The sequence below is a fragment of the Halichoeres trimaculatus genome, unplaced genomic scaffold (genome assembly GCF_033239565.1).
Source record: "Halichoeres trimaculatus isolate MK-OKI-2021-1 unplaced genomic scaffold, fHalTri1.1 fHalTri1_scaffold_9, whole genome shotgun sequence".
Classification (NCBI taxonomy): Eukaryota; Metazoa; Chordata; class Actinopteri; order Labriformes; family Labridae; genus Halichoeres; species Halichoeres trimaculatus.
The window spans coordinates 16,663,440-16,689,490 of NW_027437188.1; the positions used below are offsets into that span (position 1 = coordinate 16,663,440).

A 26,051-nucleotide genomic window follows, 5' to 3' on the forward strand; every position below is an offset into this window, starting at 1 on the left:
TATACTTTTCATTTGTCTCCCAGTAACACTCTGATGGAGTGGTAAGCTTGGATGCTTGCTTACAATCCTATGCTCTGTAGCTAGTAGCTAGCATAAATTGGCAGTTGTGTCGCCATGGAGCCGAGCCAGCGGGTAGTGGGCGGTCCCTCACCGGCTTTGCTCTGATTGGTCGGTCATCCACAGCGTCTTTTCCTCATCGCTGAACCCATTGAGTGTCGGCTAATGCTGAAGCTGCTATCAGTGCCTTATCAACGCTGCTCAAACCAGTGAGTATAACAGCTTAACTTGTTCCTGTTTGTTGTTTTTTTATGAAGACACCAGCCTTGTCTTGCCGCTCGTATTATTTCCCACTGTCGACAGCAGAACAGAGCGTGAGTGTAACGCTAAAGTCATTCGAAATTGACTGCACCGAACAGGTAAATAACATCCCCTCGGACCGAGTTTATTGTTATTTGTAACGTACATGGCACAGTTGTGTCTATCGTTCGCTGAAGTTTGTAACCCCCAGTGGACAGAGAGGCTCTGTTGCAGGATTTTTGCTCAATTCACCTTTGGTTTGATCCTTTCTTCCATCCTCGATTTTCCATAGTGTGCCTGAGAGACTGTATGGTGCGGGGTGACGCAATATGTGCGGAGGATGTCCATCAGACCTTTATATTTCTATGGAGTCGGACTTTATGTAACTCCCTTTTGTCTCTTACGACTGACCCTGAGCACGAGTTTAGTTGAGTTGAGCTCAAGTGATGCAGAAACGTGTGAACATAGGTATTTCATTTAGTAGATGTATTTTCTGCTTCGCTGGATAGAAGACATCCACTGAGTACAGGATTTAGTAACACAATGAAATCCTGCAGCTGCTGAGCAGAATTACAGATCTCATGTTTAACCATCAAATAGCCAACAGCACGGGATCCTGCTAGTGTCTTTTAATTTACCCTAAACTACTTCCTAAATTCATTTGTTACACATAACCTTCAGAGATGTATGTACTTTTTAGATGCTGTTTGTAAATTCTCTCACACTTATTTCTTATTTATTTATTTATTTATTCATTTATTTTCCAGCATAATGGCATCACTTTCACAGACAAAGGAACTCTTCAGGAGAGCAGATGCTGTCTGTTTCGATGTGGACAGCACAGTGATCAAAGAAGAAGGCATAGATGAACTTGCCAAATTTTGTGGCGTTGGGGATGCAGTCACTGAAATGTGAGTTTCTAAAAACATACAGTACATTTGGACTTGCATCTGTTTTATACAGTCTATGATCTGGACAGTATGCAGAAAATATTGTGTTTTGAATGATGTAAATCTGTGAATAAAATATCAAGACAAAGCTGTTCACTTTCATATTGTAGGACTCGCAAAGCCATGGGTGGCTCCATGACATTTAAAACTGCCTTGACAGAGCGTCTGGCCATCATACGGTGCTCCAGAGAACAAGTTAACAAACTTATCACAGACCACCCACCTCAGCTGACTCCAGGTATCAGGTAGGTAATGGCCACCGAAACTAGTTTCTTAATACAGCAAAAGTTCATGCAAATTCTAGAAACTCTTGTTAATCGAGAGGCTATTTTAATCATGTTGCTGATGAGGCAGAGATTTGCTGAAAGCTAAGCTAAAAAGACAGTCACATGACTAATGCTGGCCCACACATTCCTTCTTCATAAGCTTTCACTGCTTCCTTTTGCTTGCATATAGGTGCTTTCTTCATCTTATATAGAAGTTACATTTTTACATTAAGTTGTAAGCTATTCAGTCATTTTGTCTGTTTTTAATATACTGCTGTCATTTGTAATCCAGGGAGCTGGTGGATAGCCTGCACGAGCGCAACATCAAGGTTTTCCTCATCTCAGGCGGCTTTCGCTGCATTGTTGAACATGTGGCAACTCAGTTAAACATTCCTCTTCATCACGTATACGCCAACCGGCTCAAGTTCTACTTCAATGGTGAGCACTTTGTGTCTTTCCTGTTTTTTTTTTTTAAAGTTGAGTATGATCTAACATTTCCGATTTCTTGTGTTCACAATCCCTTGTATTTGTGTGTTAAATTCCAGGAGAGTATGCTGGTTTTGATGAGAGTCAGCCTACAGCTGAGAGTGGTGGAAAAGGGAAGGTGATCAGCATGCTGAAGGATCAGTACGGCTTCAAGACAGTGGTGATGATTGGAGATGGAGCCACTGATCTAGAGGCCTGTCCTCCAGCGGTGAGTGTGAATCCAGGCTGTTGTGCAAGTCACTATTATGCTTCATGTGTTTCATTATTGACATGGATTAATGCAACACACACAAGCATATTGGATGCTACAGTTCAGTGACAGTGTCGTTTCTTTAATCCACAGAGTGCTTTCATTGGCTTTGGAGGGAACGTCATCAGGCCACAAGTTAAAGAGAGGTCTTCGTGGTACGTCACAAGTTTCGGGGAGCTGTTAAAGGAACTGGAAAAGATCTAAGGATCCTAGGAGAGAACTGTTTCTTATTTTTAACCTTTTTATTATTGCACCCAAGGGTGTGCATCCAATTGTTTTATCCTGTGCACATTTTTCCCTTAACTCTGAATAGAATTTTATAATGAATGAAAATGTTTACACCAGTGTTCAATTTAACCTTCATGGGGGTGTCACCCTGTTGATTTTCATCACAGAAGATACTAAACCAATAACCAAACTAAACCAATAACCAAACACTGTGTGTGGGTTAACAGAATTATCATAGATTTTTTTGCACCATTTTCATCAAAGTCATTAGCAAAGCTAATTCAATTCCTCCATATATTGGCAAGTGCAATAGAGATGTTTTAACTCTGTATCGACGCTAACAGCTGTAACTATACACGTCAACGAGTGTGTAAAGCGCATCAGCATTAAACAAACAAACATGCTGTAAGTTTTTGGTTTGAACTGTTTTATTCAGTTGTGGCCATCATGTTGTCTCTCAATCCTGTCCTCCATGAATGATTATACATGCTTCCTTTGACAACTCTATTTTTTCAATATACAGCAGCACAAGTCTGTGCTTGGTTCGGTCTGCCACTCTTGGATGACATGTTTCCAGAGTTCCTCTTCTATGATAGTAATACTCCTTTAAACATGTTGGATAAAAACTCTTTAAAACCAGGCATGTCTTCACAAGAAAAAAATACAAACACAGCACCATGACACATCAATATTACCGTTACAGGAAACAAAAAAAACAGCCCGAAAACAACTGAAAGGAGAAGTTTGAAATAAAAAGAGGTATTCTTTTCATCAAATACAAAGTGATGAGGTTTGTATTTCACACTTTTTCAAACTGTTAATTTTTATGTACAGTCCTGCTTTCACTTCAATCAGCATTGACATGGCTATCATCTAAGTTGCCACTACTCAGCACACTTCAAACATATGTATCCCAAATTTACATTAAATAAATAAATAGCTCTTGCACTGTGCAGAGAGCCTCAGCAGATCTCCTCACACCTCACAGCTGCTTGTATTTTCAAGTAACTTTGGTTCTGAACTCAGATGAGCTCTGCATGGCCAAGTTTTAATGTGGCACGAGACGTCAAGCATAACGGCCATCAGGAGGTTTCATTTGGCCAAATTACCTCATCCTGCTGCAGAACCAGGATAATAAAAGGAGTTATGTCCCTTGGAGTAGGCTTGGAGCATTTTTCTATTATGCGTGTATAATGTAGACATAGTTTCTCCATCCTAGTGGCATCTTAAAGTAACAAAATAAAAAAAAGCAGAGAAAGAAGGATGATTGGCAGCACTGACAGGAAGTCAGTTGAAAAAGTGACAGTGATGCTCTGGGTTTTACGTAACATTCAAAAGGATGCCACTCAATGTCAGTCCACTTCTCAGTTTACTGCAGCGGGGAAGCCTTTGTTGGGATCATGATCCTGGAATCCATGTGCTGAATGAGAGGAACTGAAGGAAAATGTGAGAAATTATTGGAAACTGCTTCACTCACAACTTTTAGTCCTAAAGATGTGTAGTTCAAAACTTTTAATATTTCTGTTACTCATGAATAAAAGATAAGTAAAAAAACAAAGATCAAAAAGTAACATTTTCAAAGCTCCAAGATTTACCACTGATGTTTTCATTTTAAGCTCACCTGTGTAATAAACCACCTCATCCCAGCCCTCCTGCTGCCAGGCCCCGTTCCTTGTGTCCTCTCTGGACTGAAGGTCTTTGTAAGCTGCAACAAATGAAACACATTCAAGCATTCCTTCCTCTAAAAAGATTGTGGTGTTTTTTCATGAACAGAGGCAGCAGCTGCGTTTCTGAGTTACAGCTGTGGTGTGCAGTATGTGGTTGACAGCTCTGTCAACTGCACAGATGTATTGTAGGGAATATTGTAGTAAAATCTTCCTTATATGGACAATCTCCGTTTGTGTCCAACTGATGAATCTCAGTCAGCCTTCACGGCTTCTCTTAGCGTCATCCTGATTCTGAGGTAAAACGTCTCAGTTGAGCAACCCCTCATGTTTTCTGGCTAGCTGCTACCTTTATCAGCTGCTGGGTTGATGGTCAGTTTTATCTGACTTTTGTTGCGACCGTTTGTTTATCTGCTGCTAAAAATGGAGATAAAGAAGTGAGACTGAACCAAAACAAAGTGGTGTGTCAGACAAAAATCAAAACTAACGTCTTAAGATAAAATGCTCTGGAGAGCTTAGGAGATTATGTCGGGTGATAATTGTTCAGGGTTCAGGCACCCTGCCCAAAGCACCCTTCAGTGACTTTGTTAGTTTTATTTCAATACCAACAGCTTGTTAATTTTGCACTTCAGCCAACTGCTGTAGAACTACAAGAACATTTGGAAACTGATGCTTTGAAATCACAAAGCACAGCAACAGCTTTTACAATCAGTCAGTTACCAAGACTTGAACACATCATGCCATTGAGTGATCTTTTGAGCACAAACAACTGATTTCAGCACTAGCCTATTATCTACACAGCGTCAGTGTCAGCATGTTTTCAGGCACACAGCTGGGGTGAGAGCCTACCCCAAAGGTGATGAACCATGTAGAGGTTGCCGATCTGTGAGAAAAATCCTCCCACAGCTTCTCTGTTGTGCTGGCGGTATCCGATGGCGCGGGCCCTGTGGAAAAAGAACAACTTTAGTCACAACAGAGGCCAAAACACACCAAGGCTCCATCTGGCATAACAAGACGAGGCCTGCACACGCAAGATATTTGATGTGTCTTCAAAGAAGGATTTCAACATTATCTTTGATTTAATTTTTATTTTTTTATTTGATCTGGACTGTTTTTAATTTACACATCGGGTCTATCTTGGTTACGAAATCTAGACAACAACAGCCTTTCAAGTTTCAAAGTTTGGTTCTGTATTGCGACATCCCATTCAGCCATAGAACATGATACAATGAGTGAACTGTATACACGTTTGATGAATCTGAACGCCGGCCAAAACCATGTGAAATGATTGGGGCTGGGCGAGTGTAATTCTTTAAATATATACTTTCTACAAAGAAAACATTTACTTATTCAAAGCATAATCGCTGTGTGAATACAAAACTATCAAGTTTGAGCTCTTCATGTTTTTGTAACTTAAGACAGACATTTGAGCCTTGGGCCTTAACAACACAAATAGCACTGAAATTGCCCTGAATTGCACTGCTGGCATGATCTGCATGTGTGTGGAGGTTTGTTCAAATAATGTCTGTTGAAAGTTAGCCTTAATACAAACATAAAAATAAGGAACAGTTATCGGGAAAAGTCATATTATTAAAGGCTGAACTTTTGATCATTTTACATCATATGATCATTCAGTCCGGTTTGCCTTATCAGAAGATAGCGAAGTATGAATGTGTTAAAATCATATTAGCATGTTCAACCTTGCAAATGGTCGGATTATGTGCTCATGAAAAGAAAGAGGTGACAGTGGGAAAACATTCCAGTGACACTCTGACAGGGATCAGCAGTGGCAAGGGTTCAAGACAAACTGGAATGTAATCCAGTGGATTTAGTAACCAGAAAACAAATCAATACAGCTAAACTGGAAAAACGTGTACAAACAAAAATCCCCCCCAAAAAGTGGGTAGAATAAGTGGGTAGAAGAACGAGTTGTACTCAACTGCACTCAACTGCATCACACAAACTGATAAACTCTGACCTGTTAGCTCTGTAAGGCTGGGTATTGGATCTTTCTAGACTCCTTTCCCCAATGCATTAAAATCACACACATTTGTAGTGAGAGTAATATTCCATCTGAGTCTTGGCTTGAGAGCATGACAGTACAGCTGAATCTGAGCCTCTCTGAGGAATAGCAGTTATTAATGAAGGCGTGATGAGAAAGGTTTCATGTAGTTCAACAGTTCTTTAAGTACAGTTCAGTGAATCAAATGATTACAGGCTGCCTTACCAGTAATTACCCCACTCGATCATTGTGCCGGGCTGGAAGGAGAAAAAACAAAACAATACCATTACGACACAGCACCTGTAACTTTATATTCTACAAACTGATGTCACTCTCTCCTCACTTCTCAACAATGTGAACACACAAATACACAAATACACAGTTAAGATGCAACACAGACATTTTGTCATTGAGTAGATAATCTGTGGTATGAGCTGCATCTGAAGGCTTCCTCCATCAATCTCTAGAGCTTAAAACAACTAATGTCCTGCTGTCTCTGAGATTTAATCCTGGTCTGTGATGAAGAAGAATAGCTTGCATTCATCACAGGAAGCACAGACAGTTCTCAATGTCAGATTGGAGAATCTAAATCTCTAAGAGATGAGCGAAGAGCTCCAATCTAACCATTAAAACCAGCTAGAATCAGGCACAACTAGATTTCCTCTTAAAGGAGACACTAATAGCTTGTACACTCATTAGAAAAAATAGCCCAAACGTGACTACTCTCATCCGGACTGAATCACATTACACATCTGACTCTCAGCGAGTGTTGTTAATTTAAAGATTTAAAACATGTGACTGTGAGTTTAAATGGTTAAACGTGATGCTGGGAAAGTTTATAGAAGACGGCACAGTGGGGCGGTTGGCGAGGATTTTGGACATCGTTGAAGCCATTTTCTATCATATGATGGTGACACAGCCTTAAAGGCTGACGGCCAGCTTTACAGGGAAGCTCCAGTGAGACCAGCAGTTAGCAGCAGAGAAATTTGGGCCATGACTTTCTTCTCAGTGTGTTGTCTTTGTCTGCAGCCCAGCAACTTGAGAAGAAGACAAGTTGATGTTGAGAGACTGTATCTCAGAGCAGTGGTACCAATCCCTCTATCTGACCCACACAAGCACACAGACACAGAAGACTAGTATCTTCTTTGGAGGTATTTTTAGGCCTGCCAGGTAACAGAGGGGAGGAGTAATGCTCGCTGCATGAAGACTTCTAACACCAAGAAATTATTGTTCCTTGTAATAATTGAATATAAGAATTATGTGATTTGTAACAGAACACACTAACTTCACATGTAATAGACAGGAGTAGGCAAAGAGATAAATAATCCTTCCTTACTAGCAGGGGGCACCAGTATTGACACAATCTGCATGTTCCTCACTGGAGCTTTAAAGCTAAGCCCCGGAGAGAAGCTAAACGCAATGTTTTAGAGTTGCAACATTAAGTGCAAAAAAGTGGTGTTTATAATCTCCTCTTGTGTTATCGGAGTGGTGAAGTCAAATTGACAGTATGCCAGGAAACATGGCCTGTGTATTAACAATCTTTCTTCACTCTTGCTTTACCCTCACAGGCACTGTTTGCACTTTTGTCTCTAGCTGTGTTTCCATTACACCAAGAATTGCGCAAAGCGTAAAAATTGCAATAAAAAAATGGCCACTTTTTCGAAAAAAACTCGCAAATTTTGATAAAAAGTTTTTATGCTCTCATGAGGTGTTTTTTTTCAGAAGTTTCGATATCTAAGTTTCTCGCAAAAGTGCAATGGAAACACCTTTTTCGCAAAACGTCATGTTGTCATAACAACGCACCTCCCTCACCTCCTCGTACGTGTCCACTGCCACACATACGGACTCTGGCAGGACAGCTGTGAGTGAGCCAGAGAGCAGCAGGAGGGAGGGGTGGAGGTCAGTGTGCATGAGTGAGAGTATGTGAGCTGGAGATGATGATCTTCATTTAGTGTTTTTTTCGTGCCTGTTTTGAGTTAACGTGATCACGGCCAACAGTTTAAATAGTGAATAAAAACACTAGAGCCCAACCGATTAATCGGGCTGATAATGCCTGTCACCGATTAATCAACATCCGCCAAAATGTAGCCGATTATAAAAAATTTTGCTCTGCAGAGATTCTGTCACCCCTGCTCCTGTGTGTCTGTGTGTTGAGCTGCACACTGCCCGAGTGCCCGCCCCCTCCGTCCACCATTATCTAATGTAAGACTATAGAACAGCGTTTTAACGTCGTGTTAGTTGCTCATTGTGTGTTTACATCTTTAATTTTTTTTTCTACTTACTGTGTTTACAGTTTGACTTCTTTATTTATTATTGTGTTTACAGCTTGTTCTTATTTATCATTAGTTAACACTACAGTTCTTATGTTGACAGTTTTATAATTAAAGTTCCTTGTTTTAATTTAATAGTGTTCTGTCTCTGTCTTGAATCATATGGGTATTATAATAATTTGTGTTCATATACAGTATATATCCTGTGTATATCAATGAAATTACTATAAATATCAGCCTATATATCGGATATCGGCTTGTTTTTGCCCCACTATCGGCATCGGCCCCAAAAATCCCATATCGGTTGGGCTCTAAAAGACACGAATGTTCAAGAACCGGCATCATCATGAGTGCAGCATCCATACGGACATTATGTTTTACTTTACTCAGGTTGTGCACAATTTTGGTTGTAATGGAAACACTGGCAAGGCAAAATTGTTCTTTATTGAAACTTCAGAGATATCACTTTAATTTTTGGGAAAAAGTTTAATGGAAAGCTTCTGTCTCTCAGCAAGTTTTTACAGGTATAAAGGTTGGGTGTGTTACTTTCTGCACAGAGTTTAAGTTTTTTTTAGAGGATGTTTCTATCTAGTGATTTTGGACTGCATTAATGCACAAACTTGGCCTTAAAAGGTCTTATCACTCACAAAAGTTATAACAACCAAAGATTTTAGACCCTGTGATAAAATATCTATATGAGTCAAAAACTTCTCTACCACTACTCTAACATATTTCTTATGCAAAAATATTTGTACTGTTGGTGAAAGTGCAAACAAAGTTTGAAATAAACAGATGTATTTCCCTGCTTTAAACTGAGCTAACACTTTTAAACACTTAAATCACCACCAATAACAAGTCATCTTAAACTCTGTGGTGTTCTAACTCACCCTGAGCTGGTAGGACCTGAGCTCGTAGATATTTGGCCCCTCTCGGGGTACAGGCTCGTTCCAGAAGCTGAACTCAAGCAGCAGCTGATTTCTGCGAGACATCAGCATCTTGCCCCGCTCCTTCCTGTATGCTGTGAAATCCTGCCAAAAGGACAGACACCAATCAATGGGCTTTGCTTAGACGGATGGCTCTACTCTGTTAAAAACCTACTACAACAGCTTTACATCAATGTTAAACAAACAAGATGAGCATGAAATGGCCTGTACCTGGTTCTTCTTGAGTTTGCTCATCACCTCAGTTAGGGCAGGGTATCCACCTCTGTAACGCCAAAGATGGACTTGAAAATTGAAGAAAATATATTTAAATTAGATAAAGCAAAGTATGTAAAGACCCTACTTGTTTTTTGAGTGTTGGCAGGTATTAGCCCCACAACTCGTGAAGTGCTGTGTTTGTTTTAGATGGTTCATTCTGATAACTGGTTATCTTAAGCAAGGTCTCGTTTTAACAAGCTTCTAATCAAGTATGTAAAACAAGAAACGTAAAACAATTTAAAGCTAAGAAACGAGAAGAATAAGAAATAACGATCCTTAGAAACAAAATTGAAGACACAAGGCAGTACAAAAACATTCGACCAGAACAGGATATCAGTTTGGTCTCTGGATGTGGATATGACATGCCAGCTGATCTACAAACTTTACAGACCACAGATGTGTTTGTATGTTGATAGTAGCAATCCTACCAGCCTGGTCTTGTTCCCCATACCAGGTATTCCAGGTGCCAACCAGCTCACAGGGGTAGAACTTATCAGCATGGATAGAGGGCAAAACATCTTCACTGTGAATGGACAAGAAACACCAAAGTGAACAAATGGTGAGTGAAAGAAAAACTATGTGTACATTTCACACGATCAAGTGTCCTGCATATGAAATTGAGGGCTGAATGCCAAAATCTATATAAAAATCACGTTTCCTGGTCATGTGTCTGCCCAGCAATGTTTCAAGTCCCAAATTAGTCCCTCACTACCAGCAGTCATCTTAGGTATGAGCAGGGTTCCTCCATGAAGGACTCAAGTCATGCCAGCTTGTCAATCACTTTACAGAAATAGACCACACTGAATTATTCTTAGTCAACAAGAGGGTAGCCTGCACCACTGACACAATTTTTGTTTAACACAAGCAAACAACAGTATATAGCTGTGACTGTTGACACAACACTCACTTGAGTTTGTTGTAAGCCTCCAGGCACTCTGGTTTGACATTATGGACTGTGAAGAGGAGCAGATTTAATGTTAAAGTCTTTAAGTTAAACAGTTTTCTAGAGGCTAGGTGAGCTCTTGGATGTGAAGTCAACTTACACTGAATTTTGTAGAGGTTGCTTTCCTCATTTTTGGTCAGTAGGTTGGAGTGTGCATCTTTCCTAGGATCGACTTTCCTGACGAACAGTGACTTGAACCAGCTGTCCTGTCTGTTTCTGCTGCTTGATGTTGCAAATCCCCTGCAAGCACAGATTCATCATTATAAAAAAACAACTGGATGAATAAGGAAAATTCTTTCTTTTTTCTTATTTGCTACATTATTTTTCACCTTTGTGAAACCTTAAATTTGCTCTTTCACATATGATTGCCATAAAAGCAGACATGTTTCATCATTAAAAATATATCAGGTACAGTAAGGTTTTACTTCAGTGGTTAACAGCCCTGATGCCAAAATATAGTATGTGCCAGTACCCACAACATTTCTAAAATAAATGGTGTGGCAATATGTTGTGAAATACACAGAAGTAGCAAATGTTTATCTATCAGAATCACATCTTATTTGCCGAGCACAACAAACACAGATTTCTCAGTGATGTATCAAATTGACCTTGAGCATCTGAGATGCTGAGTAACGAAAGATGACTCAAACTACTATTGTTCCCTCTACGCATGTAAACACACGAAGCTTGAGTCTTAACTATGCAGTAATAAAGGATGTTAGGGTTTAGTTTTCTTTAATGTGAGTTCATGCTAAAGGCCAATGAGGACTGGGCTAGCAGTGAACGGGCTAGCTTGCCCCAGCTCATCATGGCCACTTCGGAAAGACACCAAAACAAATGAAACAGCAACAAACTACAAACACCACAGACATGACTACAGAGCATAAACACTGATGTCTTTCCCACCTGCTCCACAAGACGAGCTGTCCGGCAGACTGGGCCCTGCTTTTAGCTCGACCCAGACCACCGCTGACTCTGTGAAGGACTCCAGTCGCCATCTTCAACGGAGCTAATGCAAACACGGGTTGTTGTTACCACATCTGACCAGCAGGTGGCAGCGCTCACAAGTACAGGCCGAAGCACGGTTCCCTACAGAGAACCAGAGAAGGAGAAGGCAAGGGTCTTTTCATGTCTTTCTATTTTAGAAATATTTCCAGTTAAGAAGAAATAATGCAGAATTCACTTCTAAACTGCAAATAGGAAGAGAAAGAAAATAATTATGAAGATCTAGTCACAAAGAATCAGAAAAAGAGAGGAGGAAGCCATGGATACATCCAACAGGCCTTTTTCACAACAGACAGCTATGCAGGTAAACAGTCCACGTGTTTTTCTTACATTTGACATTTTTCTGACAAAATAATTTTGAAGCTTTCCTCCATTACTGCATGTTAAAGTTATCTGGATACTTTCAGAGCAAAGCTCAAAAAAGTTTCTGTACTTTCATACCTCAGCTCAGTGTTTGGAGTCCCAAGTGTCAGAGAGGCAAAGGTTCATAGCAAGAAATTCTCTCAGGAAACAGTACAGGCTAACATTCATCTTTGCTTTGCTTTTTTGTTTTTTTACACCAGGCATTTAGACCTGGTTCATTAAAAATAAGATGAGTACAATAGTAAGAAATAATGATGAGAATGTGTTTAAAGATGCAGTAATGGAAATCCTACTATAAGCCATTATTCATAACACCAGAACAACAAGGCATTTTTAAGTTTATAAATGACATTTGCGCTTTTCCTGCTATGACAAGTTTAAGAGTATGAGGCCCTGGTGATTCTTATAGAAGGAAAAAGCCCATACGGGGGTTGACCCTGCAGAGTGTGTCCTCGAAATATAGTTTTGTTTTACTTTGAATTCAAATAAACCAATACTCAGCAGGCAACCCTAGAAAACAAATAAGGATCTGTAAGGTTTAGGGCAGGGGTCTGCAACCTGCGGTTCTTTGACTCCTTTGTAGTGGCTCCCTGAAAATTTCGAAATAAAGAATTTTTATTTTTCTTGCAGAGGATATTGATGATTAACATAAACCCTAAATAAAATCATGGTTTAACATTTTAAATCATGTCTCGCAACAAAGCCTGCTACCTCTCTACTTCACCTCTGACATCATCAAAGACCCACTGACTTTCCTTACACCTGTGGCCAAACTATAGTTTCACATCCCTGGTAAGAAAACTAAATCAACAATATACAATACATACAATAATATACATGCTTGGTATGTGGTTAGCAAATAAAAAAACATATTTTATACACCACATTATCTTTGTTTGTGAAGATAAAGTAGATTTTATGGCTCCTGAATGACTTGAATACAGGTGAGATGTGGAAAAATGGCTCCTTGAAGAGTAGAGGTTGTAGACCCTTGGTCTAGGGCCCTGTAGGTGAAGCCAGGTAAAATTAATTCTCCTCCTCATGCCTCACAATATACTCCCTAATGACTTGTACCATATATCAACCATTATCATAACTAAAAATTTAACAACATCAAATGACAAAACTTTGGCTCAAAAGATTCATCCATTTGCTGGTTTTTCCAGAGAAAAGTTAATTTACCAGCTTCAATGAAAGTCTGAAAATACACATTTTTCTTTTCTGTAAAATCTTATAACTGATATTTTGGTTTTGGATGGTTGTCAAATTCTCCCCCAAAAATACTTCACTGATTAAACAGGTGAGGGCGCTACAATTCAATCCATTGCTGTCAATAGTAATTCCATGCAACTACCAAAGCATCTGTCTAACTTGGATGAAGAGAATAGACACCATCAAACTGCACGATAGGCATCAGCAGACCTGAATAGAACTCAAAAATACTAAAATGTATGTCTGTTTGTAACCTGCACTTTAAAATACTAAAAACCAGAATAACATTCATTTTGTGAGTGTTAAAAAATATATTTTTTAATATAAAAATCTGCTCTCACAGGTTCATGTTTTCATAAATTTACTGTTTTTTAATTGTTCAGGTTTGTCATATGGTCATGAATAGTGTCAAGTGAAATGGAAAAAGGGTCCCATATTTCCACTCTGCAACTGACAAACATATTTTGAGTGTGTGTGTGTGTGTGTGTGTGTGTGTGTGTGTGTGTGTGTGTGTGTGTGTGTGTGTGTGTGTGTGTGTGTGTGTGTGTGTGTGTGTGTGTGTGTTCCTGTTTGGTAACAACATGTCAGAACTGTACGATCCAGTTGCTCAGAGATGATGGAGAGGCTGACGGGGTTGCAGCCATGGAGGAATTCAGCACCAGTTGTGATTGATTTATACTCTGACAGAGCGACTATGAAGCTAACGGGGACCATATTGCTAAAACCTGCTTGGCTTTGGGAGAAAGACTACTTACCACCAATGGAATTCAGAAACGATGGTGGGATTTGTTTTAAGTTCAGAAACATGAATCATAAGGGAGTGATTTCCCAGTGAAACATTTTTGAACAACAAAAGAAAAAATGTAGAGATGTCTGGGAATTTAAATTATGATTGAATCTTCTAAATGTTTGCTCTTTTTGTTCTAAGAAAAGTGTCTACGTGGTTGAGGTTTTGGCGGAAGCGTTTGCTTAAGTTTGACCTCAGCTAGATAATTCAATAGTGCATTTATCTTCTGACGGTTGGATTTAGTTAGTATTAATCTAAATCTGCCTGATCTGTCTTGAACGCAACTTGCATGGAAGTCTAAATAAAATACTTTCATGTTGGGGAAATTTGATAAATGAAAGAGTTGAAATCAGCCGTAAAACCTTCATTTCTGATTCACAAGAAGTCTTATCACAGCTTTCAGTGAACTTTATGCATTTTGTACAGTTTCTCCAATCTTTGTTGACAATGTGAAATATTTGATTTATTTCAGCAAGTATTCTAAGAAAATAATTAATTTCTGATAGGATGTGTCATATTCTGGTATATTTACTAACAGAAGAGTAAGCAGGGGATAGACCGGTAGAAAGGCTCATAACCAGCGCAGTTTCAGGGCTCATTTTGAGCTAGTGTCTAATCAGGCACCAGTTCTGTTTTTAAGTTTAACTCGAGCTTCTTGTCCCCAAAGGCCACTGTCGCTTAAGGAATTTCCCTGGTTGGAGGGATGTGCAAGAGAGCACTTCAATCCATAATCTGACTGCTCAATATCACAAAATATTCCCATTTACACACTGTACCACAGTTACAGGATACTGCCAATTTCTGCCACTCACTTAGTTGTCATTTATTTTGCACACAGTGAAAAAGGTATGCAGCGTACTACTTTTAGCAGGCAATAAATTCTACATTTATGGTTCAACACCTCATTAAAAAACCCATAAAAACCTGAATATACAACATTCAAGAAAACAGGATTTATAGCAGGACCATTGACATGCCTGCTTGTCTCAAAAATAAAGTTGGATGTTTACTCTTAACAGTGTATTTTAGAACACTTTCACATCAGATTTAAAGTATGTGGTGTTTACAAAGTTATCAACTTAAAGCTGTGTGATACAGCTTAATGCTCTGAAAAACAAGTGGACATTGGGTTTAGAAGATTTATGTGACTCAGCATAAGAATTAATATTCATGTTTCACAAAATGATCCCTTTCCTGCTTTTGATTAAGATACCTCTCACTATTGGACAATAATGAAGATAAATTTATGTCTGGATCAAGTCCTTTGACTCAGGAACATCCTGCCTGGAAGCTGAAAATCACATAGGATTACAAATGTCTTATAATCTTATAAACATCTAAACGTCTCTAGTGTCCAGATTGTGTGTTTCTTGACTGTGGCTTCTAAACATTGTTTAATTTTGTCTTCATTTCAACGGAACAAGATCATCCTGGTACTGGTTTGGTGTTTCCCTGCAGCTCTATAATAATCATGATATAATCAGATTTTTTATTTTGGATACAATGAGTTCCTCTAAACCAAGGCCTCAAGAGCAACAGCTGTGAAAACAGCTGATATGAATCCCTCACTAATGCACCAGAAAACCATGGATGCCATTTATCAGAGAGTTGAGAAATATTAAAAAATGGTCTTTGCTTAACTCTCTTAAACCCACATGCCTAAATCCCCCACAGCAGCCTCTTGTATACATGATGTCTTGGGTGGATCTTTGGCAAATTAAATATCTCTAAGCCAAATTATCAAACCGGCTGTCTTTGCACTTTCTCTCTCCCTCATCGTATTATCTTTGGCTTTAGGACGGACATGCCTGCTGTTAGAAGCTCTCCAAGAAATGTTTTTGGACTTGTGAGAAAATACTTTACACATATTTTTTTACAGTCGTCCCTTCTTATCTTTGTCTGGGCACTGCAGTGACTGAATCAAACATCTATGCACGCAGTGGCATTGAAACATTTATAATGTCAGATGTGAGCTTATTGATATCACAGAATATGTCTGTGTATGGAATTAAATACTTTGATACAGATAAGAGCTATGGATGTCCTGGAGGGACAAACTGATTGTTGACAGACCACTAGAACTCAGCCTTTACACAGATACAGAAAGACAAGGTCACACAACATTGAACTTAACTAAAAGAGCTTTTTTTATATTGTTTTTAAACCTGTTGGGCTCTTACATCTTTAAATGTGCCTCATTTTTTAGAATATAGCATTTTTTCTGACGAGTTTGTTATTTTCATAAAAATGCCTGACGTCCTCCATGTCCATATTTGTGTCATAATTAACAAAAAAAACCTCTTGGAGATTCCCTCCAGCTGTTGTGCTACAGCAAAGCTACTTCTCACACTTGATCATGCTTTCTTTCTCAGCAATGCAAGTGACTGAAATTCCAGTTCAGCAGCCTAATAAATGAGGAAATGAGCCATTAATCACGAATGTAGAGCGAGTGCATAAATAAAATCCTGAACCAAGCACTCTGGGACAAGTCTAATGTGAAATATTGTCACAACAAAACACAGTGTGAAACTGTAAAGAGGTGGAAAATTAGATGAATTGCTAAAGATGTTGAAAGCTACCACTTTATACTAAATTATATCTTGTGATGTGAACAAAGTAATGTTTACAGTGCTGCTGGGTAATTAAACAAGTCCATTTTTTAATAAGATTTATCACCCATGAATTCAACTTGGGTTTTCAAAAAGGGGACATCTGAGGCTTAACCTTTGCATTTGGCTGTAAAGCTCTCCTGTCTGGATGGTCTGAGCCTGATTATTACATCTGGATTTTGTGATGTGTTCCACCTTAAATAATCCTTCTATCAGCCTTTGAAAATGGACTGAGTGTGGTCCTGGGAAATGAAGGAATGTAGAGTACGTAACTTTGGTATTCTGTGACGTCGGACTCATTCTATCCCTTCTGTCTTTGCCGCGGCACGATCGCACACCTAGACACGAGTGTGAATGAAAAATTAAGTGATCACTGCTCAAGGCCATAAATAAGATTTCTGAGTGAGTGGGAACAGCTCTTTTCAAGCCAGGTCTTCTTTCACCTATGAAATGCTAGTCTGGGAGCAATTTAGACTTTACATCACCTCATTAGACACACGGAGAAGTATCTGCAGATTACAGTGGTGTTTTTTCTCATCACAAGCCCAAATGTTGCTCCATTTGTTTCATCCTTTCTGTGAGGCAAAAAAAAAGCAGAGGCTGTCTTCCCAAGGCTCAGATGCTGGCATGTATGAAGACTCAGACTCTGGAGATTTGATGGATGAATGGGAGGCCTGAATAATTTCCCTTTTTGTCCTGATCAAACATGCTGGTATTTCCAACCACATGTTTGCTCATGATTGTTTCGGTATAGGGAGACATTTCGCCATAATTAAATCAATCATTATATCATCCGGCCCATTGCAGTTGGAACAACCAAACTAGTGTCTGCTTGGGCATATTTTAATGATTCCCCACTCACTAAAGGCATGCAAAGGCCTTTTATGACTGATTATGAGTGGACTATATCCAGGGGTGTAGCACAAAAACATAGCCCTTATGCACAAGCATCCTCTGTTTGCCCTCGCTTGATCCTGAACGATTAATTCTTGTATCTTCATGGCTCCTTCTCACGTAAGGGCTCTGTGTACTTTGTCCCCATTTTTCACCTCGGCTTAAAACTGATGACTATGTTGCCAATAATTACAGCGTTTCATTGACAAAACTCTGACTGCTAAGAGAAAAAAATACATATTTTCTGTCTGGTTAAAAAAAAAAAAGTGGGGTGTGAAAAGCCTTTGAGTTTTATAAAGCCCCTTTATTACCTCTGTAGTAGCTCTAGATAATTTATAGCTTAAAACTCCCAATTTTCTTACACTGGTATTTTAGAAAATTTTTACTTCAGCCTCTCTCTTTAAGGTGCCACGCTCCACAAACCCCCTTTCCCTGTGATTGGTCAACCCTCCACATGTGATGACCTCATAATTTCTGCAGATCTTGTGATGATTTGTGCTGCTATTTAAAGCTGTGTGTTTTGAGCAGTTTCAGATTCAGGGATATCTATAGCATATGATTATGTTGGGGTCTGAAAAATTGCACATTTTTAGTATGAGCATCCAGCATTGTTACTGTACATCCATGTTTAAATCCAGGGTGTCCATGGAGTCTTAAAAAGTATTAAAAATTGATAAATCAGTTGTGGGAAAATTAATGCCCTTAAAAAGTATTAAAAAGTTTTAATCATAACGTTCTGAGACATTAAATTTTATTGGTATTCAAGCTTTGACTCCAAAAGTATCCATGAATATTTATTTTCCTCCTTGCAACTGTTACAAACTAACCTGACACGCCAGACAGTTCCATATATCCGCCATGGAAATAGTCCATCTGAACCATCAAAAATAACCACACCTGTTGTTTGGACGATCATTCTGCTTGTCACACTCATCACAGACCAGCGTGAGGATCTAAAAAAAAGCTTTAGCATCTCAAATATATTTCACTCTAGATCATAGGAGTTTCTTAAACCTCCTGAAAAATTTCTCAAACTTTTGATGACCTGGGATCTTGGATTCTTACGATTCAGAGAAAGCTTCCCCAAGCTTCCCCTGATCGCAGTTGTTTTGGAACAAATTTTCTTTGTTTAAATCACCTTTTTACCGGATACAACGCGATGAGATAGGGTATTTATCAATACAGTTATGTTGCGCTGTTGTTTGAAACGTGACAACAAGCAAAGTTGAAATTTTGTGAGGCGCGTGCTATACGTAGCGCTAGCAGCCCAACATATCCGTAGGCTGATGTGACAACAAACTCAGTTTGTACAGTAGTTTAGTAGTAGGGATGCACGATATTATCGGGACAATATCGGTATCGGCTGATAACAGCTTAAAAACACGTTTATCGGTATTGGCAGATATGAAAATTTCTGCCAATTTGCACAGCCAATAAGGTGCTATTCAGTTAGGATTATTATTATTTACCATCTGATAAATAAGCTCCTTAAATAAAATCTCGCACTTCATTTATTTGCACTGCAGAGCTCTGTGTCTGTCACCAGGTTGTTACAGTAGCTCTAAAATAATCAAATGCAACTTGGTTATGTTTAAAAATGCATTGTACATTTAAAGTTCATGTGATCTAAAGAAATTATTTTTCTGTATTTCAATACTGAATGTCTTGAGTCTGAAAAAATAATACATTTCTTATTTATGGTAAAATCAAATGTTTGTTTTTTGTCTTGTTTTATGTGTGTTTCTTAAACAAATAAGACCGTCACATTAAGAGTAACATATAAATTCCAGTACAGGATAGACTTAGCTTTCTTTACAGTGAAAAAAACAAACAAACTTGTGATTATCGGTATTGGTATTGGTATCGGCCAAAAGGAGTTTTGATATATCGGCATATTGGATATCGGCAAAAATCCAATATCGTGTATCCCTATTTAGTAGCTGTCTGTATGTAACGCTGATAGAAAGCAAATAACACAATCTCAAGCACATGTCCTAAATTTTGACAATGATGAAATAAAATTATTGTTTTTTTTTCTGCAAGTTGGCCTTGAACAACTTTTGTTACTTGTTGTGGGAATGGGAATGTCAATTAACCCGCCTTTAGTTTCATTTATTTCTCAAGCTTTATTCCTTCTCAGTTCACCTAATTTATGTTAAAATGCAAACTACAACTGACAAAGACCGGTTGCTAACAACAGCTTAAAGTTGCGATAAGGTCTTAAGACTTTTTGAAAGGTTTTTAAAAAAGTCTTAAAAAGGTATTGAATTTAACTTCAGGATTTCAGCAAATACCCTAGAATCATGTGAAAGCATAATACCCCCTCTTTAAATGTTTTTATTCTCTTTACAGTCTAAAGGAACATTGGTAATGTGCAAAGACAACTGACACAACACACAAGGTTTCTGTAATTGGAAAAAATTATCTTTGCATTAAAACACAGGTGCATGTTGTGATTGTTCTGAAAAAAATTTGCTTTTTCTGTTTTCCTTAATAAAGACCCAGTAACCAACCAACATGCGCAGTGATCTGGAGTGCAGGAGCAAGCCAGAGAAAAAGGTATGCACGAAGCACAACTTATTTCGATTGTTTTTTTACACTTGTCATTAGATTAAAAAAATTGAGATAAGGACTGTATATGTAGATGCTTCTGTGGTGTGTTGAGAATTAAACCAGCTGCAAAAAACATGTCTTTATTTCAGCTTTCAATAAAGGATGAGTCATTAATGTGATATCAAGGTGCCTTATCCACAACTAAAAGATATAAAATACAAAGTGGAAACTCTTCTCCAAGGAAGTATTGGCATAAATAACTTATATTAGTCAGTTACACCACGGAGAGGTCGTGGATGCCAGACATGTGAGACAGTGTAGCTTCATACCTGCTATAACTGAACTGCTCTGTTCATCGTTAAGAGATAGTGGGGGTATTGGTAATGGAACATATCAGCTGTGGGAGTATTGTCATCGGGGGAAAGTATTGAAGGGATAAAGTTAAAAAGCAAGTGTGAGAGATCTGCTGAAGAATCGCTTATTTCTCAGAATGCAGATGTTTATCCCTATTTTCCAGGAGTAACGAATTGTTTACAACAGACTGAAGTTAGGCAGGGTGTATATCTAAATCAGCTTGTTGTAACAACATGAAGACTGACATCAAAGCTATGAGATAAATATATAAGTCCTTCATAGAGGCAGAAGGCTGTGCAGATTGCACAAAAAATGTATGAGTAATATTATTAAAAATCACAGCAGCCTCTGTTGTTAAACTTCACTGTTCAGGTCTGAGACAAGGGAGCACAAGGCTGAAAATGAGGTCAATATTCAAGTAATGTGTAATTTAACAGCTGCACCAGAGCTGAATAGTTTTGTGGATTCCATTCCTCTAATAGCATTGCATCAGCATCTCTTGAGAGTACCAACCATATGTGGTCATGAATGACAATAACAGGTAGCTCCTTGAAGGAGTTTCATAAAAGAAGGGAGGAAACCTTATCTTTTTTCTTTTTTCTTTTTTGCTGGACCTCATCTCAGTCAGTTTTAACATATGTGCAGTTGATTTATAGCTTTGCATCCACTTGATATCTGAAAGCAGCAAGAAAATCTGCCATTTCATAAAGTTCAAAGCAAAGTTAGTCATTAAGTTTATGAGTTTACAATAACTTTACCAACAACACTATAAATCTTAAATACTTGTGTTTGTTGGTATCTGATCAGCAGATCCCTTTAATAACTCCAGCTGTAATAAACTGAAGACATCTGGTGTATGTGTGTGTGTTCCTGTTGAGTTCCAATAATATGTCCTGTTTTTTAAGCAGTTAATAAGGAAAGGTCAGGAGACTTTCAGATGCCGTATAATTATTTAAGTTTGTTGTAAACAGTGTTAACATTTACCAACATTTTATACTACACTGTGTCCTTCCCACTTTGCCAAATGCTTGCAGGATTAGGTCACATGCAGTAGGATGTTTGAGAGCATGGAGCTAGATTGCACATCTGAATTTTGTTATCATGCAAAACTGTTTCCATAAATGTTATAATGATGTATAGGAAAGTGTAGCATATTAAGTTTAAGTTCAACCAAAACAAAGTAAATGTGTTTATTGGCAGCTTTCTAGGTAACTCCGATTCACACAATACTAATATCAGAGATGTCATAAACACATTATTGAAACATAAACTCTTGATTAAACACCAACCAGGCACAATGTTGTCTTTAAAGATTTAAAAGGAAATCTTGATTAAAGCGAATGGATTTGGTGAAGACGCAAGAGAACCAAACATGTCAGTAACTCGTTGGATGTTGTTGGAGGGTCCTTTCGTTGAAGAACATAACAACAGATGGTTTTACTTGAAGGGAAATCCTGAAGGGCTTATTTTGTTCTGGCTTTTGCTTGTTCGATAACATTCTCATGGTGGTTCTTGTTTATTATGCATCTACACGCATTTCTAAAAAGCAGGGTGTTTTTCAAGATTATGAAAAATTCCCCCAAAAAGAGATGATGTTGTCAGTATCGCAGACAGAACGTGGCAAACTTTGCCTCCATATGAGAGTGATTTTCTGCCTTACATGTAAAATCAACATCATCAGAAAGTGAAAACACCCTTAAAACTAAATGAAGCATGATCCTTTTATTTAGGCTTAATCAGCATATATATGTCAAACTATTAACTCTAATTCTGAGTAAGACTGAAAAATCTATGACAGACCGTCAGATCTTTGTGATCGTACTGATTTAGTTGGATCAGTATTATGAGAAACAGAACAAAAACAGCCACGTGAATTTCTTATATTATTTGGCTCTGCCTCAGCCTGTGCTTACATTTTATCTCATTATTGCTGCAGAATAATGGATAAAATTTAGTGTGCATGGATGTCCAAGAGCCGTTTTCCTGAAAACGTTTGCCTAGAGATTACAGCTGGCACACATCAACAGGAGTGCAACAACTCCCATGTTATTCTCTGTTCCAGCTGATTTTCACATCGTTTATTAAACGTACGTCTTAGATTTACCCTTTATTGCAGACAATAACCCTGGTTACGTTAAAAGCAGAGGGTTTTTTGTTTGTTTTCTGAAAATAAAGAAGTCTTTCATGGTGGAGTGTTTCGGGGAAGCTGAAACATTGGGAATGATATGCTGCATGTGTGAAATTGCTCCACCTTTTGGCGTACGTCATAAATCACCAGAGCTAATACTTGGAAAAGGTCAGTGAAGTGGGATTTAAGCTCTCCACGGCTGAATTTAGTAAAATGATCCCTCAAGGTCTTAGTCCTGAAAGCTGCATGTAATTTATAATATTTGTTTCCAAAATTAAAATTTGTTGGAAAAAAAGGTTGTTACAAAAGGTTAGCACAATGTTTTGTCTTCATAGGTTGTTCGTATTCCCAAAGTGTGATGGGGTTTGGCTGAACAAGCCACATTTCCATTTACAGTAATCTACTCAACGCTTTAACTGACACCTTGACCCGTCATGGCTCAGAATTTTCTGGCTACATGTTTACTTTTGACGTTTTGAAAGTCTTCAAACCCCAAAATGTGAGGATTTTCTCCTCTTCTAGATTTAAGTCATTTGATCCTCACTCTTCTAAAACCTCTTACCTAATCTGAGTTGTTGTCAAAAAACTGACCCCAGTCAGGGGAACATAGGCTGAACCGTTCTGTTATCACGTAGCAGTCATCCAGACAGCCAACAGGGCATCTGTGATGTGGTGTCCTCATTCTTTCTATCTGTAACTCCACCAAGTCTTCAAGCAATCATAAATGCAATGTTGACGTCTGGTTTGTCAACACAGAACATTCATTTAGCATGACTGTTGCTGGACGTCATTTTGACTGAGTATTGGGCATTAGACTGCCAACTCAGCTTTGATGTCTCCAATGAGTGCTTGAGCATCTTTCAGGCCAAACACTCAAACAGATGTAATCGCTTGGTGCACTCTGGGCCAACATGACCCTGAAATCAGGGAGGATTGATTCAGTATTGAATTTTGATGCTACCCAGATGTGAATAATTTTTGTATAACCTTTGCCTTTCGTATTTACTAAAAAACTCTGTTTGACATAAGTGTGTTTGTCTGTTTGGTCATAAACATGATTAATGCTTTTTTTGGGTGGGTGGCTTCCATTCAGGTTAGATCAAGCGCTGGTGTCAGTTTCAACATTTATTTTACCTCACATCTAGCTTTGTCCAGGAAACAGGCTGATATTTATTCGCCTGATCAATGTACTTTAAACAAAGAGATGATTTTGTAATTTGTTTGAGTTTATTTATTTTTTTAACATCTACCTAAGACTCTTCTCATAGTTTAAGTGTAATCAAAGCAAAGTGAAAATACAGTCAGTAAATGGCACATCAAGTTTCTCAAGTGATTACCTTCTGTACTTTCTTTTGTTATGACAGGAGCAATTTATTGCAAAGGAATAAAAGAAGTAGAACTGTTAAAGTCCCACTGTGAGTTCTTGTCCATGAAAATGGAAGTGTATTTAATTTAAAACTCATTTGTGGCTAGCCTGATTCGTCAAAAGCCTTAATTATGTTCCCGGTAAGTGTCCTTCAATAATTCTTATTTTGTGAAATTAAAGAGGAGCTTTCAAATTATAGATACTAAATTATAAATTGGTGCAGTGTGGAAAAATGTTCGTCAAATTCTGAAGGACTCTCATCAAGAGGTATGAAAAAACTAAAGATACAGAAACATATCACAATACTTTGAACGCCAATACAATATTGATATTTCAGCTTTTAATATTAATTTTTTGTACAAAAATATATATATATATCTTAGCCGAGTTGGGAACACCATTTAACACCTCCACTGCAGTAGATGGCGCCAAAGAACTACTACGCTGTATGCGTCCCATTGACTGTATAATACATAAAATCTCAAAGTACTTAAAAATATTTTAGTCCTAAACTTGATGATATGGGTTGGATCCCGTAGACTTCAATGTTTTCTCCCCTTTTTTTGCGCCACTTGGTTTAAAATCATTTTGAATTCCATTTTTACAGAGTATTAGGCTGATAAAATCATTATCATAGTAACCTTTTTATACAATAGCTGATTTTCATGAGAAGCATTGGGCACAGCAACTGATATTCACCAAATGGCCTCTTCATTCATCCAACACTTTCTTTGCAAAATTAGTTCATAGTCACATTAATTTAAGTGACAAACTTGATGCATTATGTTTTCAGGTTTGGTGTGTGTATGTAATGCTGCATTTGACTTTCAGTATTTAAAAAAACAAACAAAAAAAAATAGAAAAAGTTTTTTTCAGTCAGATATTTTTGATTTGATTTGTCCTTTAAAGTTTGAGTAATAGTATGTGATTTACATAAACATCATCTCTGTATTTTCTCAGATAACTGTGCAGAATACCCCAATATATCAGAATATTGTGATATTGTGATACATAGTGATACTATCATATCACAACCCAAATATTGTGAGGTTCTTGCCAATACTCACCCCTACTCATTCAAGAAGTAAGTTTGACTGTTGGTGTTTTTTCCCTTAAAATGATGCTCAGGAGAGACCACTAAAAAGAAGAGCAGGAAATGTGGGGGAGTAAACAGTGGGAGAAGACATGCAGCAAAGGGCTGTGGCGAAGAGTCAAACCAGCAATCACTACAGCAAGGGCTGTAACCTCTGTGTATGATGCAGAGACCTTTCAGTAAACAAGTGCTCCCATTGAAGTACATTTTGTCATTTAACAAGTACAGGCTCTTTTGTATAGCTCAACTCTTCAAAAATTGTATGATGTCACCTCATTATTTTAAATTCAAGTTAAAAACAATTGGCACTTTTAATCATTTTATCTTAAAACTGGCAAAAACATTAACTGCAAGTTAATTTCTTCTTTCTTTTCATTGGAACACAGATATACCAATTAGAAGTTGCATTTATCTTTTTCGTATAATTACCACTGAGGCATAACATAAATAACGATCTGTTCTTGCCCAAAGTAATCATCCATGTTTGTATTTATTTTGAGTCATATTCCCTGACATCTTTTTAAACATTGCAAACAGTAGGCCATGTGTTGTTTGCCTCCAGTCTTGCCAGTACCTGCTTTCTGATGTTTTAATGGTGACTAAAGAGTCGGAGCATGAACAAGAACCTGAGAGGTTTCCATCTGATGATGTCAAGAAAGAAAACAGGTGGCACAAATTAGACCAAAAGCTTTCCACTCTCACTGTTATTTCCCACTTTGTTCATAGTGTTGACAGAGGTTTCACAGAGCCTCGCATCCAGAGCCTGGCATCAAATTGACAGAAGTTAACACAGCAACCATTGATTTACTCTCCAGCAGTGATGTTGTTTTCAGATAGAATAGTTAAGCTGTTTACAGCTTTCATGTGTCAGAAATACCATCTACTAACAGAAACTATGAGCACCTTTGGACTTGTCTCTGGATAAGTGTTTTTGTGTGCAGAATTAAAAAAAAACAAAAAAACATTAACACCCAAATGAATAAACAAATTTGGTGCCTTGATTGCCTCATCTAACTGCATTCAAAGTATGGAGAAAGCTGCAAATGATTTGTTTTGATGTAAAAAAAAGTTAAAATTATAGCATCTTTGAGGAATTTTGTTTACAGTGTGGTGGCCTCTGTGGACGAGGTGC

General features: G+C 38.1%; 2 protein-coding genes across 3 annotated transcripts; one reads left to right on the plus strand and one right to left on the minus strand.

The window, feature by feature from the left end:
• Positions 1 to 155: 155 nt before the first annotated feature.
• psph (phosphoserine phosphatase) lies at positions 156 to 2,900 on the plus strand. 2 transcript variants are annotated; one of them, XM_074680247.1, is made up of 6 exons: positions 156 to 266; positions 1,065 to 1,208; positions 1,358 to 1,492; positions 1,806 to 1,951; positions 2,059 to 2,207; positions 2,343 to 2,900. In XM_074680247.1, exons 1-6 carry the CDS (start codon positions 223 to 225, stop codon positions 2,451 to 2,453), a joined length of 729 nt encoding a protein of 242 aa, XP_074536348.1. In that variant the 5' UTR covers positions 156 to 222; the 3' UTR covers positions 2,454 to 2,900. The 2 variants fall into 2 exon arrangements, with proteins under 2 accessions (XP_074536348.1, XP_074536349.1); XM_074680248.1 differs by lacking the exon at positions 156 to 266 and adding an exon at positions 273 to 416.
• Positions 2,901 to 3,033: 133 nt separating this feature from the next.
• On the minus strand, positions 3,034 to 11,614 carry nipsnap2 (nipsnap homolog 2). Its single transcript, XM_074680246.1, has 10 exons — positions 11,462 to 11,614; positions 10,656 to 10,795; positions 10,520 to 10,565; positions 10,041 to 10,135; positions 9,568 to 9,638; positions 9,301 to 9,441; positions 6,369 to 6,400; positions 4,991 to 5,085; positions 4,099 to 4,182; positions 3,034 to 3,911 (listed from the first exon to the last, which is right to left on the minus strand). The coding sequence occupies exons 1-10, from the start codon at positions 11,551 to 11,553 to the stop codon at positions 3,847 to 3,849; spliced, it is 861 nt and encodes a 286-aa protein (XP_074536347.1). The 5' UTR covers positions 11,554 to 11,614; the 3' UTR covers positions 3,034 to 3,846.
• Positions 11,615 to 26,051: the final 14,437 nt, after the last annotated feature.